The 14,997-nt window shown below is 43.6% G+C and overlaps 1 protein-coding gene across 2 annotated transcripts in view; it reads left to right on the top strand.

The window, feature by feature from the left end:
* The window catches only part of TWF2 (twinfilin actin binding protein 2), a 74,738-nt gene extending 64,397 nt beyond the window's left edge, over nucleotides 1-10,341 (top strand). For both annotated transcript variants that reach the window (XM_056856520.1, XM_056856529.1), the window contains exons 6-9: nucleotides 7,150-7,275; nucleotides 8,356-8,506; nucleotides 9,111-9,232; nucleotides 10,023-10,341. In XM_056856520.1, coding sequence (XP_056712498.1) covers nucleotides 7,150-7,275; nucleotides 8,356-8,506; nucleotides 9,111-9,232; nucleotides 10,023-10,190 — 567 coding nt within the window. In that variant the 3' untranslated portion in view covers nucleotides 10,191-10,341. The remainder of the gene's footprint in view (nucleotides 1-7,149; nucleotides 7,276-8,355; nucleotides 8,507-9,110; nucleotides 9,233-10,022) is intronic.
* Nucleotides 10,342-14,997: the final 4,656 nt, after the last annotated feature.

The raw sequence follows: 14,997 nt of genomic DNA, 5'->3' as shown, positions 1-14,997 counted from the left end.
GCTTTTAGTGCTAACCCCCCCCCCCCACACACACACACAGTATGGAAAGATTATTGAACTAATAAGCACTGTAAATACTCCAAAGAGTTCCTTGAAATATGACTAATGAAAAATTGATATTTTTTAGTCAAGGAACCAATGGGACTTTATAGTAGGTGGACTCTAATTTGGAGAACTGGGTTTGATTCCCCACTCCTCCACATGAGCGGCAGAGGCTAATCTGGTGAACTGGACTTGTTTCCCCACTCCTACATACGAAGCCAGCTGGGTGACCTTGGGCAAGTTACAGCTCTGTTAGAGCTATCTCAGCCCCACCCACCTCACAGGGTGTCTGTTGTGGGGAGGGGAAGGGAAGGTGATTGTAAGCCGGTTTGGTTCTCCCTTAAGTGGTAGAGAAAGTCGGCATATAAAAACCAACTCTTCTTCTTCTAGGGTTGGTTGTTTCTCACCTGGCTGTGCCCCTTTTGATCTGTTGTAGGAAGGGCATATTGAGGTGAAAGTGAGACCGTCTCTTTAGCATCTGTGTTGTTGCTCTGCATTTAAAAAGCTTGTTATGATTGCGCTTTGAGTTACAAACTCCATAAGCTAATTAGTTCTTTAGTTGCCCTAAATTCTGTTTGTATGATAAAGTGAAGGTTTTGGCAAAAATCTGAGATCCTAGTGATGGTTGTTTTCTTCTGTTACTGGTACAAATGACTTTATGTGTTTGATAGAATATAAATTCAGCCATTATTTCCTAAAGAAAATGATTAAGGTCAAAGGTACCCTTCTGTTCATGGAAGAATCTGCCATTCACAGAAGGCCAATGGGAGCTGATAGGAAAGGACACTACCCCCCCCCCAATTAAATTGTGTGTATTGAGGAGGAAATGGGGGAGGCCACTTATGCTGTCTGTTGTGCAACTTGCACAAGTAGATAAAGTGACTAAATACCAGTATCCTTTGTGAACCGTTTCCCAGGGTCCTCATCCAAGGAAAGCATTTGGCTGCACATTTGGTTGGTTTTCTCAAATGTTGACTTTTGGTTGGTGTTTCTTTCCCCCCTTCAAATGTTGACTCTTGCAGCAGTCAACAGTGAAAGTCATTGTGTGCTTTGCACTGAAAAATTACAACATCCTCTTTGCCCACAATCCAAAACTTATTTCAAAGCCTAAAACTATTTGGCAGCAGTTTTGCACTTGGTTATATGCAATTAGTCTTGCGGAAATTAGCACACACAAGTGATGGAAGCCCCAGTCTTCAAGCCTAGCTAAGATATGAAAAAGTAAGCGCCTATCTAAGTTGTGGTTGACTCCATTGCAGAAATGTGCAGCCAGAATGAACAGACATCACTGACTAGCTTAATAAAACAGCCATGGCATCCCTGTGTAGGGATGTCAGTGGTGTAGACTGTATTGTACTGTATTACAGTGCCATCCTAAGTAGAGTTACGCTTTTCTACGCCCATTGACAACTTCAGTTGGTTCAGAATGGTGTAACACTGCTTAGGATGTCACCGTTAGTGACTTGTTTAAAGCTCAAGCCAGGATGTATAAAAGCTTTCAGATAATTCTTGCTTCAGTCGCCGTGTGACTCTGTTTCCCTATATTCTGTGTGACAGATGGTAGTGGGCTGTTGCTGCTGCCCATCAACGGTCGAATACCCTCACCTTGAGGAGGTAGGCTGTGTTCCCCGCATTATATTTTCGGTTCCTTGTGGAGGATTCTTTCTCTTCAATCCCAGTTTGGTCACATCCTTTTCATATTCTCCAAACAAACAAAATTTCCAACAAATCAGAGTGTAACTTGTTTTTATCTTATCGTAAATAGGAAAGATATTTTCTAAATTGCCATGAGAGAAATGTGAAGGATAAGTGACCCCCCATGGGTGACGTGGATTCCAACAGAAAGAATCCAATTCCCTCCCTTCCTTTTTGAAGTGAATTTGGTCGTGAGCGGACTTGTCAGATAACTGCTTAATCAGGGTGGTCACTAGAAAATTATATTTAAGTTTGGCTGTTTCCCTCCATTTTGAGGGTTTGCTCTATGGAACCTCCTTGTAACCCAAGGTTATAAAATGTTTAAATACTAGTGTGGTAAATGCAAAGCAGACTTTTGGAAGTGAGTCCAGCATCAGCTTAACATTATAATTTGCCAGGCAGATATCAAACTCAGACACACATACAACAGGCTGTTCATTTGATGAATATAATGAAATTTCTGTCACAGGCATTCATATATTTAAAGCATCTCCATAAACACGTTAAGGAAAATTCTTTTCTTTTCTTTTAATTTGAAGAGCATGGCAGTAGTCCGTAGAATGCAGCCAAAGAATTGGGGGACCTAGATTCCTGATTCCTTTTCATGGTAATGAGTTTAGTAGGGTCATTTTGGGAACTTGTGGTTAATGCAGTCGAATAGTAAGGATTCATACATGAAGGATTAGTGTGGGGAGGAACTGAGAATAAAAAGTGAAATGCAATGTCTCTCTCACACACACACACACACACACACACCGTGGCACTTTTCTGTTTGTTTTCCTGAACTGTCTGGTGGTTGTCACAATGCTTGTAAAAACATGAAGGTACACAATTAATTTGTGGGGATTTTACCTAGCAGTAAAAGCCATCAGTTTGTTCATTTGATGAATACATGTTCTGAAGGCCAGCCTGAGATGACACCTGAGACCAGACTCGCCTGTGAAAAAGGGGGTAGGTGGAGAGTGGGCCCAGATCGGCACAAACCAAGAGAATAGCCTGTCATCGGCAAAAACTAGAAGATGGCAAACACCAAATTGGAATGCTAAGCTATGGCACTTGCCTCAAGACCCAGCAGGTGCTAGGCCAGGCTGACAGCTCTGAAGCAAATATCAGAGTCTGGAGAGGAAGGGAAGGCTGTGTGCTAGAGCCATTGTCTCCCCTCTAGTCTGAGGCCAACCCCAAAGTGGCTGGGAGTGTCCAAGTGCAGATCATTGGAAATGTCCAGAAGGACTTTGTGCAGTCCAAAAATCCCCCCGGAGCACAGTTCAAGTTATTTAATTATCGTGTAATACAAACATATGTGTAGTTGATATGTGACTACTATTTAAATCCTTCTGATCCTAGCATGAACAGCTTTCATTTAGTTTATTTATAGGCCTCCTTTCTCCCTGAGACTCGAGGCGGGATTGCACAGCATAAAACAATGCAATAAAACCGCCTGAGGCATCCAGCAAACAAGGCAGTACGACTTGGATCTCAAGGCACCCAAGAATGTCTTGTTTCTAGAACACTAGCTGGGGCTCAGAAGGCGCAAGCAGCTAGCGAAGACTCATTTCTCTTGCTGCTTTTACGTTCTGTGGTCCACTTAAGCATTCTCAGCACTGAAGAGTGTTCCTCAAGAACCTCATCAGGTTTTGTTTCTTTTTAATTTCTGAAAACTGTTCTTGCTTAAAAAAAGGTAAAGGTCCCCTGTGCAAGCACCGGGCCATTCCTGACCCATGGGGTGACGTCACATCCCGACGTTTACTAGGCAAGACTGTGTTTACGGGCTGGTTTGCCAGTGCTTTCCCCAGTCATCTTCCCTTTACCCCCAGCCAAGCTGGGTACTCATTTTACCGACCTGGGAAGGATGGAAGGCTGAGTCAACCTTGAGCCTGCTACCTGAAACTGAGTCCCGTCGGGATCGAACTCAGGTCATGAGCAGAGCTTTTGACTGCAGTACTGCAGCTTACCACTCTGTGCCACGGGTTAGGGTTAGCAAGCGAAATAAGATGAGGTTCCCAGCTCCCCTAGCCACAGCCCAGCTTCAGGGACTGCACAGAGGAAAGTCACTTTATGGCTGGCACAGGGATTCTGAGGAAGGAGCCTTGGTGGGGCAGGAACATACACAGGACGCCTTGACCTTTTGTATTGCTCTTCAGGACTGGAGAACAGGCTCACGGCACCTAAGTTGCCTTGTGCCTCTGATGAAGTGTCCAAAGCTTTGCTCTGCATTCTTTGCAAAAGACGGCTGTGATCTCTGTTGCAATACATCTCCCTCCCTCCCTTGGAAAAGCTGTGGGAGCAGCTGGGGCTGTGATGTAAGGCTCTAGCTACAACATTCCTATGCAAATTAAACAATTTTAAACATTTTTCCTGGGTCTTCCATTTTTTTGGTTGTTCTAATTGTGCCTAGGGTTGCCAACCTCCAGGTAGTAGCTGGAGATCTCCTGCTATTATAACTGATCTCCAATCGATAGAGATCAGTTCACCTGGAGAAAATGGCCTCTTTGGCAATTGGACTCTATGGCACTCCCCTCCCCAAACCTCGTCTTCCTCAGGCTCCGCTCCCAAAACCTCCCACCGGTGGCAAAGAGGGATCTGGCAACCCTATTACGTGTTCTTTCCTATACAAGATCCTTTTCCTTCTGCTTTTGGTAAGTGCGAAGGTATATTTGGTTGGAACTGGGATTTGATGAGCCGTATAGAAACGCGGCTCTTTTTCATTAATAGCCGATCAAGACCGCTTCAGGGTTTGAGTGCATAAGCCGCAGCGAAACTGAAATTGCTTCTGATAACTTAAACAAGAATAAAAATGCAAATTTTTCTATACAATGGAAAGTGATAATTGTGCTACTTGGCAAAAAGTCAACCCCAGCACCTGCTCCATTATCAAGAATGAAAGTGAGATATTGATGGTTGTTCAATGAACCGTGTGACCTATTTCTCGCTCCTCTATAAAGCATGAAGTTCCTGGTTGATGATTCCTCCCTCCCCAGCCCACAGTGATGCTGTGTGACGTCTTATAAGCCTGTTTTTCTACTGAGTTGTTTAGAAAGAAAAATGTATTTTCATCTGTTTTCATTCTGTTTTCATATGCAACATTTTTGGTATAAGGTGTGTCATGAATATCCAGAGAGCATAGACAGGAAAACTTCCACTTATTCTCCTCCAAATAAACTTGTCTGATTAAAAACGTTAGGATATAGAGAGAGGAATTTGATATTTTGCAATAAAGATCAAAAATAGATTTTCCAGTTTTTGTTTACATCCATTACTGGTGTCCTCAGTGTACTTCACAGAAACAAAACTGACATTTTTTTTAGCTTTCATTGATTTAGATTTCACCAGTGCTTATGACTGAGATTTTATAAAGCAAATCCAGCCCAGAAACTCTTCTCTTTGCACCTGTAGCAAGAAAAATACAGCCCAATCCTTTGTTGCGGAGCTTCCTCAGGCTAGAAAACCGGGCTCTTGGCTGTAGGTACCAGTGCCAGAAAACAGCCTGCCTCCTTATTCCAGTGTTATGAGCAGATCCCCTGTCCCTTCTGTTCGGGCATCAGCAGTCACTAGCATTAAAACCTTAACATTTGAGGGGAGCTGGTGTCCCACACAAGGCCCTTTCCAAGGTGGGGAAGCTATTGAGAGGAAAGCAGAACTGGCATTGCCATTGACCCTTTCCAGGGGTGCCATTTGAAACATACTTACTTATTGGAAAGTTAGGTCCATTGAACTCAGTAGCCTGTATGGCTTTTTAAAAGAATTAAACAAGAGAGCCAGTGTGGTGTAGCGTTTCAGAGCAGTGGTTTGGAGTGGTGGACTCTGATCTGGAGAACCAGGGTTTGATTCCCCAACTCCTCCACATGAGCAGTGGAATCTAATCTGGTGAACTGGATTTATTTCCCCACTCCTCCACATGAATCCAGTGGGTGACTTGGGGCTAGTCACTCTCAGCCCCACCTACCTCACAGGGTGTTTGTTGTGGGGAGGGGAAGGTGATTGTAAGCCGGTTTGATTCTTCCTTAAGTGGTAGAGAAAGTCAGCATATAAAAAACAGCTCTTCTCCTTCTCTGACAACAAAATGAATTCTTGGCCTTTGTTTAAAATATTTTAATTTTTATTGAATCATAATATTAATAGCTGCATTGATTTAAGTGTGTGCCACAAATAGGTGCCGCACAGACATGATCGAAGTGAGGCTTCTGTCCAACAGCTTACAATCTGATAATGAAGAAAACACAAGAGAGAGTGAGAAAATAGAGGAGGAGTAAAGCCAAATTAGTAGTAAACGTTAAGGGATAATGATCATGCCTTCATTTTGCTGTTTATAAATGCTAAACAGTCTTTTACGTAGTTTCAATCTGGAAATTTATAATTTCCCCCCTGGAGTTTATTTTTAGCTTTGGTTATGAAAACCAACAAATATAAACTAATTACTGTCCAAATGAGGAAAGGCAAAATTAGGCTGGGAGTTGCTGTAGTCACAGTCCTGAAACCAACAGCTAGATGTCTTCATTAAATGTAAGGAACCAGTGGGAACTGACCCTGAAATGTTGGAGGAACTTAATGGAGTTGCTTACTTGAAAGGGGTGTCTGATGACCAGTTTGCCCACATGTCTTGATCCTTAGGTTACCACCTAGGGCTGTGCACATTGCAGCAGCCCTCTCCCACCCATCCCCAGCAGGCATGCTAGAGCAAGTGGTTTCTTTTGTGACCGCAGGGTTGTTGTCCCTGGGAAATGGCATGTTGCAAGACTCTGTGCTAGGCAATTACTTGGAAAGCAGGGATAGAAATGAGTCTCCTTTCGGAATAGCATTTTGGACTGCTGCTACTGTGGGCAGCTCTTGAGGGCTGTTTGTCATAGCACAGGGCCTCTTAATGGGTTACTTGTGTGGTGTGTTTTCCTTCCGTATGCCTACTTCAGTTAGGTGACTTCTCCCTGGTGTCGGTATTCTGAACACAAAGGATGTTCACCTCAGTTGGAAGGGCTATTTTACCTGATTGTTGCTCCCATATTTGGTGGGGAAGCCCAGGATGGGGGAGGATTTTGAGTGGACGAATGAAAAGAAGGAAAAAGGTCAAGTAGCCAAGCTCATCTTTCTGCTCATGTTTGTAGCCCTCAAGGCTACTTTTCAGTTAAAAAAAAAACTCGGGAAAGAAGTGCTCAGCTCTGCTTAATTTGTAGTTCCCTACTTAAGGTTGGAATCTGTTCAAAGTCCTCTCTCTGCTCATGTACAACAACAGCCCTTGGCAACAGGCTCTTTCCTTCAAGCAGTACAGAAGCTTGTGAGTACCTGAGTACCCTCTCCAGTACCTGAGTACCAGCTGCATGGGTTTGTGCTTTGCTGTCATCCCTGTCCCTCTCATCGTCTAGCCTCTCCTGTTTCTTTGGTTTCATCACTGTCCGTTTTTGCCTTTTTTGTTGTTGTTAGGTCAAGACGGAAATCAGCGTAGAGAGCAAGCACCAGACCCTCCAGGGACTGGCTTTTCCCTTGCAGCCGGAAGCACAGCAGGCCATTCAGTTACTAAAACAGAAGAAAATCAATTATATCCAGCTGGTAAGGAGCCACTGCTTGATCCTTTTCGCTTGGGTCTCTACGTACCACCTTCATACCATCTCCCCCGTGCATTTTCTGTGCCAGGCCTTCTTGTGCAAGATTTATCTCTCTCTCATATATATATGTATATATAAAACAAAAGAAAATTATACATAAAATACACTATGCAATACTTGATAACTACAAATATAACATTACACAATATCGTAGAATAAACGGCAACAAAAAATAAAAAACTTGAAAAAGTGATTATTATAAATCTAAGCATACAATTCTAAGAATATTTCCTGAATATTGAATACTGCGTATTCAGCTAATTTACTTTCCCAGTCCTCCTGTCTCAAACATTCTTCTGCTTTCCATTTTGTTGCAAATATAACTGGCTGCCATTGTCATATGTCTTAAAAATTATTTCAAAGTTTTTTCTAATGTTTTTGGGCAAAATGCCCAATAGCATACTCTTGGCTTCCATAGCAAATTTAATTTTTAAGATTTTCTGGGTTTCAGCATGTATTCCTTTCAAATTTATTTGTCTTTTTGTACATCCACCCCATATTATAGAAAGTACCGGCCACCTCTTTGCACTTCCAGCATTTCCCATTATAATTCTTATCCATCTTCTTGATAACCTTTGGGGTAATATACCATTGATAAAACATTTAATTCTACTTTTCTCTTTAATGTTTGACTTGTTGTAAATTTTATACCTTTCGTCCATAAGATTTCCCATTGTTGGTGAGAGATCTCTTCCTCGAAGTTTTGTATCCATCTGACCATATATGTTTTAATCTGTTTCTGTCTCAAATTGAAGAAATAGCTTATAAATTCGTCCTAATAAATGTTCTTTTTACTGCGTTATCACCTTTTCAAATTCTGTCAACCCCCTTATTGCACCCTTTTTAAATTCTGTCAACCCCCTTATATATATATATCCTTTTTTAATCTTGAAACTAGTTGAAAATATAACCATTGTACTTTTTTGCTGCTGTCCTTCATCTTTTGCCAAGATTTGATTTCTCCTGCTTATCTCAATCCAAATGTAGTTCTGAAATATGTGTTCTCTTGCCTTTGTTTAAACAGAAACTGGATCTGGAGAAGGAAACTATAGACTTGGTGCACACACTTGCCACTGAGATAGCAGACCTGCCTAAAAGAATTCCGCAAGATTCTGCCCGCTATCACTTCTTTCTGTATAAGCATTCTCATGAGGGAGACTATCTGGAGTCTGTTGGTAAGCACTGGGCAAACCTTGGGCTTCTTCAACTCTTGTTTAAAGAAGCAACGCAGGAACAGACCAGAACTTTCCTTCATCCTTTACACACTTGAGGTTCGATCCAGTGCACCTTGAACAGAAGGAGATCTTGGAACAGAGCTCACCCATTGTGGCCTCCACAAAGCTGCTCTTGAAAGTTGGGGAAGCCCTCAGGAACAGAGTGAGATGCAACTCAAGAAGCTGCAGCTTAAGGCTAAATCAATGAAAATCTCATCCCTCTCTTACAAGCAGTCTTGCAAGTGGATTAAGACACTGGGATGGATCTTCTATATTTAAGAATACGTATCTTTTCTATGGATCCATATTTCCTTACACAAGTCTTACACAGTTCTGGACATTGCCAGTCTGTGCCTCTGGAACCACATGATACATGAAGAGAAAGCTGCTTAGCTGCAAGGATTTTGTTCAAGATGGGGGGGTGTTTCCTACACTCTCTAGATTGGGTTTCCTTTGTTCTGTGATAGCCTTCTTGTTGCATGCATGACAATCACTCCCCAATAGGTTTGTGGACTTAAAGATCATGGGGCCCAGAGACAGCTGACCTTCCTTCTCTTGCTTGCAGTGTTTATCTACTCCATGCCTGGTTACAAATGTAGCATCAAGGAGCGCATGTTGTACTCCAGCTGCAAGAGCCGGCTGCTTGACTCAGTGGAGCAAGATTTCTGCTTAGAGGTTGCAAAGAAGGTAAACTCTGATCTCTTCCCCCTTACATTTGTTCATTAAAAAGGAGGTTCTGTTCGTTCTTACAGTGGTAGGAGGAGATGGTGGGTCAGCAGCTGTACGTTCTTTTAGAGCAGTGGTTCCCAGGCTTTTCGGGCCACCACCCCTTGGTTCCACAAACTCAACCCCAGCACCCCCTACCCTATCCAACATCACAGTTGAAGGGGCCCACCTCTAGTGCCCCCCCCCGCTGCCCCCTTGCCCTAGGTAATCCCATCGCCCCCAGGGAGTGGTACTGCTCACTTTGGGAACCACTGTTTTAGAGGAAATTCCTTGGGCAAAAGGAGGAATTCATGAGTTGGAGCAAGCGCTATTAACGAGCTATATCATAATGGCTATGCCTTGTTTGAGGGAAGAACAGCGCTCCAAAAAGACTGGCTAACAACCAAGAATGCATTTGCACATTGTTGGATATTGCACTATTGTTACACTACAGCAGTCATGCACACTGGATTTTGCAGCTGCAAATAATTGCTATAGTTCAGAGATAGTACAGTATTCAATGATGGGTGCAGCACATTTTAGAACAGTCTAGGGCACAAGAGCTTGTAGATCATAATGAGTTTCTCATCGTCACCAGTGGGAACTGACATGCTCAGATCCTGAACGCAAGAGAGGATTTGAATGGGATGGAGGGGGAGGCAGCTGGGAAAGGGTGGCAGGAGGACCAGTGGCTGTCATGGGAAGGAAGATGTCAGTTGAATCTTAGTTTCGCCAGGACTCAGGCCTGTGATTCCTTTTCTCTCTGCACCAGATTGAAATTGACGATGGAGCTGAGCTGACTGCAGAGTTCCTGTATGATGAGGTTCATCCTAAGCAGCATGCCTTCAAACAGGCCTTTGCCAAACCCAAGGGGCCTGTGGGAAAACGAGGACAAAAGCGACTTATCAAAGGACCAGGGGAGAATGGAGAAGACAGTTAGAGCCCAGCGGACAGGAGGGACGGGTCAGGGGAGGGGCTGTGAACGCCTGCCAGCCTCCAGAATTGCAGCTCCAACCAAATCCACTTCTCTGCGTCTGAGCCTGTCCACTGATCTCCAGAGGTTTCCCCTCCAGCTCTGCTTTCACAATCATGTCCACTTGGTTTTGTCAGGGGGAGGGAGGGTAGATACCTGGGAGGAGGGCGGAAGGAAGAAGGGGAACACTAGGTGTTGCTTTTTCTCTTCCCGCTTGCCCTGTTGTATAAATCCTGGGTGAGGCGGGGGGTGGGGTGGGGGGAAATCCCATTTGTTCTAGTTTGAAATGACACTTGAACCGATGCTCCTGTTGCTGCTTCACATTGTGACCTGGTTTATGTGGAAACTGCATCGCTCAAAGGACTTCGTTCACTGCTTGTCTGAGGGAGCTGCCTTTGTGGGAAGAGCTATCCCACAAAATGAATCCCCACATGCCCTGTCTCTCATGGCTGCTGTTTTGATGCATTTCTCGCAAGATATGATCTTCATTTTGGAATTCCCGTACTATTAACACCGTTCCTTTCCAAGATGGCCTGTTTGCTTAGGAAGTGACTCTTTTCTACTGTGTGTAATATGTGTAGTGTGCCCCAAGGATTCACAGTTACAACGAGGCTCTTCCCCCACACACACATATACTCCGCTTCTTTGGGTTGTTTATCTTAGACCTGTGGATTTGGTGGGAAAAGTGCTAGAGATTAGTGGGTGAGTTGTTCAAAAGGCAAATAAACATTTGGGTGAAGAAAACCTCTATGTGGCAAAAGAGGAGCTGCTTTCCTTGACTCTTTGAGAAGCCTTGACATCCATGCCTTGCTGCATAGCCTTGCTTGTGGCAAAAGGGTGGCTTTTCACCACAGATCTGTGCACATGCCCAGGATTTCACTAAAAAGAGTTTTCCGTCACTGCCCTCTTGGTGATTTGTGAAGCTGTCCATTTGGAGACAGCTTGACTAATTTCCCTTCTTTGCCCAAAATCAAACAGCTCATTGCCTTAAAGTACAGCCACATGAGAAGAGAAGGTTTGGGGCAATTAAGAACAGGGAAGAGTAATCCGGTCCTGTTCCTGCTGGCAGCTTTTTGACCTCCTCAGCTCTGGGCTGCAGCAGTTTGAACATGTGATTTCCGTGAATAGTTCTGGGAGGCTTTCCTGCGCGTTGCCAACACACCAGCATCTTGTCCTGTGTTTGCTTCTGGCCTAATGCTGCATTGTGATTTTGCACTGATTTACTGAGATAGACGTTCCTTCCTGAACTGCCCTCTCCCAAGCTAGATGGTTCTAAATAGGCTTTGCCGTAAAGCACAGGCACCATCCTTAGCCTGGTTTGCTTAGGTGTTTGTCCTCCCCTCTGGGTCTCCATACCCACCAGTTGCATCCCTTCATTGAATTCCAGCGCTGCACTAACTCACTGCAGTAGACTGCAGTATACAGTCGCTCTGGTCTAGCTATACACTAGAGCTTTGCCAAGCCAAGGGGAAATTGGCACTTTCACAGGCCACCGCACACGGACTGGGTCGCATTCTTCATGGAACGTACTCTGTCCCGCAAGGTTGTTAATTCCCTGCGATAGATGTTGTTTACCATGGCAGTAACATTCTGTGCCCAAGAGTGATTGTTGTAGGCCCATGTAAACCAAGTGGGAGGAAGAGATGGCTGCCAGCATGAGAACAAAGTTGCATAAGCACAGGGGACTGGAGCAGGGGACATGCTGGAAGGACGAGTGAATTGCCTAGGGGTTGGAAGAAATCTTTGACAATTGGCTCTGAAGGCAAGAAGAGAACTAGGCACTGTCCAAGAAGGGACATGACCCAGATTTCGGGGCTTCTGAAAGTCATTGTAGTAGACGTGGTCATTCCATGGGGGGTGGGGGAATCATTGAATTTAATGTGCATGATTAAACTTCTTCTGGCCCCCAGGGAGCTTCTTGGTGGTCTGTTTTGTATCTCATGCAAAAGGAACTCACATCTTTTCTAAAGAACTGATTGTGTGATGTTAGCTCAGTGGCTTTGAATTGTGATTTCTCTTCCCCCCCCCCTTTAAAATATATATATAAAGTCAGTGTACCCCTTTGAAAACTAGAGCAGAGCCAGGTAGTTTAAGCGCAAATAATGTTATAATAGTTGTTGAAAGGGAAAAGAGCCTGGATTTGCTCTTCTGGCTCACTCTGTGGTAGAAGTGCTTGGGACTTGACCTGCAAAAGAGATGCAGGTTTTTTTGTTTGTTTATTTGTTTGTTTGTTTCAGATTCAAAGCACTCTGTACTCTAGAATGATTCTAACTTGTCTGCTTTTTTAAACAATTCAGAACAATTATTGCAGAGAAGAAATGAAGACATTAGATGTCTTGTAGCTTTCTTTTGAGCTTGTGTGCTCATAGTTTACCCTCTTGCGAGATTTATTAAGAGGATTCGGAACAGTCTCCTAATATTGGAAACTTGCCCAGAGATGTCTTAGAAATAGGCTGTTCTTGTTTCCAACAACCAGTGGACAGAAAATATTGATGAAGATCAAGGGTTGGGCTTACCCTAGCTTGATCTATTTAGCCAGCAGAACCCAGGCTCCAAATGGAATCTGTTCTTGTTCTGATTTTTATTTTCTGTGACCCAACTCCAAATTGCTCAGCCACACTTTGGGACTGCAGTAGTAGTTTTTACTCTATTAGAATCATTTAATAGTTGTATCTGAATTCCTGGCCTCTATAATTTCTGTGACACAACTGCATTTTATCCCTTGTTCCTACAACACCATAATTCATTTGGTTAATTTTTTTAAGTAACATTGAGGCAGCAATTCTGTGGGGAAGTTTGGCATTCTAGGTTGAGTTTATCAAGTACACATGAATCTAGTCCACCCGTGTTTCATGTGCTGCTGACTTGTCGCCCTCGGTGGGCATTTTACTGCCCCTGTGAGACATAGTAAATAGTGCATTTTGTTTGTTGATTGGTTTGTATTCTGTTTGGGGATAATGTATACTAGTGCCTCTGTCATTCCATTCCGTCAGGAATGTGCAAAAGTCTACCTTTTTTTAAGAGGGTGTCCATCAAGCCCAAGGGAAGGGGCCCCCAGAGGAGCATTTGCTGACTTAGGTATGTTTTCCATTCTGAAGCTGGATGAAAGTGATAAATTGTGTCCTAGAGGTCACAGTGCCTTGGGACCCCCACCCCTGCCAAAGATTAAAAGATAGATATTGTTCAGTTTAAGTGTGTCTGGGATGGCCACTATTGACATGTTCACTGACCTCATCATCTGTAATGTTCACCCCACGTTCATTATGATCAAAAACTAACTTGGTGGTTAGTGTACCAAGTGCTTGCTTCATCTCAGTCTTATGTAGTATTTGGACCCCGGAGTAGGTTGAATCCATCCTGTTGCTATATTAATGCAAAACATTGCCATGTAATGGTGATGATCCAATAGGTACCTTTGAACATATGACGAATTGCAATTTAAGGACATACCAGAACTTCCATGAAGGGAAAGACAGAATCAGTAAGCATCCATTTCAGTACTTCCTTCCCTGTCTCATTTTCTCTTTAGCAACCGAACACTAAGGGCCAAATTTAGGTCGTTCAAAATGATTGTCAGAGCTACTGCATTTTCCCTCCCACATCATGCCTTGGAGTCTGTGACTGTCTGCACTAGGTTCATTGTCTTCACAAATAATAATTGGAAAACCTCTTGCTCATGGCTGGTTACTTGAGTTTCAGTGCCTTCTGAAGAACCTCAGAAACAGTCATCTAGAATGAAGGTCACCATATTTTGACAGCTCCATAAATATTTCTTCACCCCCCCTTCCCAGTACCCATTCAGGCTGCACAGTAGAAAGTTCCCTTTCCCTGTCTTTGACTGCTCTGTGGGAAACACACCAGCATCACGTTTGCCAAGTTCTAGAAGCATTTCACAAATCCAATAAAGAATGTCAGGGCAACTGGGAAGCCCCAAATGCATCCTTGCCTGAGGAAAGAGCTCCCCATCCGGAATTTGTTAGCCTGGATAAGAATTTACAGGTATCCATCAAGCCGCCATCACTGTTTTTCCAGGTAGGTTTTTCCAGGTAGGCGCCAAACCACTGACCCAGAAGACTTCATCTCTGTCCTTTTTGTATTAGTTTCTTAGATCAGTCCAATATCAAATATGAAAGTTCAAGTGATTGCTGGAATGTCTACCATCACTTCTCTGAAACTTACTGTGTTCTAAATGCGATTATTTGCTCACAGCCTTGGTTATGTTGAAGAACAAGGGTGGAGTATTCTTGCACAAACTCAGTGGCAGCTGTGATAGGTTTTGGTGCAGCCAAGGCGTTCTTAGCCATTGTGTCAGGAAGACCGGGCTTTCTGACATGATCGTCAAAGGCCCAGCCCTCTCCATCTGTCATTGGGTTTGACTTGGTCATGCTGCTGTTCTTACATGAGCACCAGGTTTGGAGAGACAAAGAGATGCACATTCCTGACTGGGCTGGATGATGTGGATTAGAGATTATGGGGGAGGCAGGGCACACTGTACTGAATGCTGTATTTTCTAAAAAAAATAAAAACAACAAATAAAGTATTTTTAAAACAATCTGCCATGTATATTTCTTGGGTGGACTGAAACAGCTGTCTGTTGGCTCCCTGACAATGCAGTCCTAAGGAGAGTTATGCCCTGCCACATCTGTTGAAGTCAGTGGGTTGAGAAGAGGGCAAGCGCTTAGAATTGCACGGGTAAAAACTTGCAGAGTTTTCAACCTTCTGGGGAGCCCCTGATCTTCAGTGAATTCTACCATGCCTCAAGACTGATAGAAAA

Source organism: Euleptes europaea, chromosome 1, assembly GCF_029931775.1.
Source record: "Euleptes europaea isolate rEulEur1 chromosome 1, rEulEur1.hap1, whole genome shotgun sequence".
Taxonomy (NCBI): domain Eukaryota; kingdom Metazoa; phylum Chordata; class Lepidosauria; order Squamata; family Sphaerodactylidae; genus Euleptes; species Euleptes europaea.
This window is presented reverse-complemented; position numbering and strand designations above follow the sequence as displayed.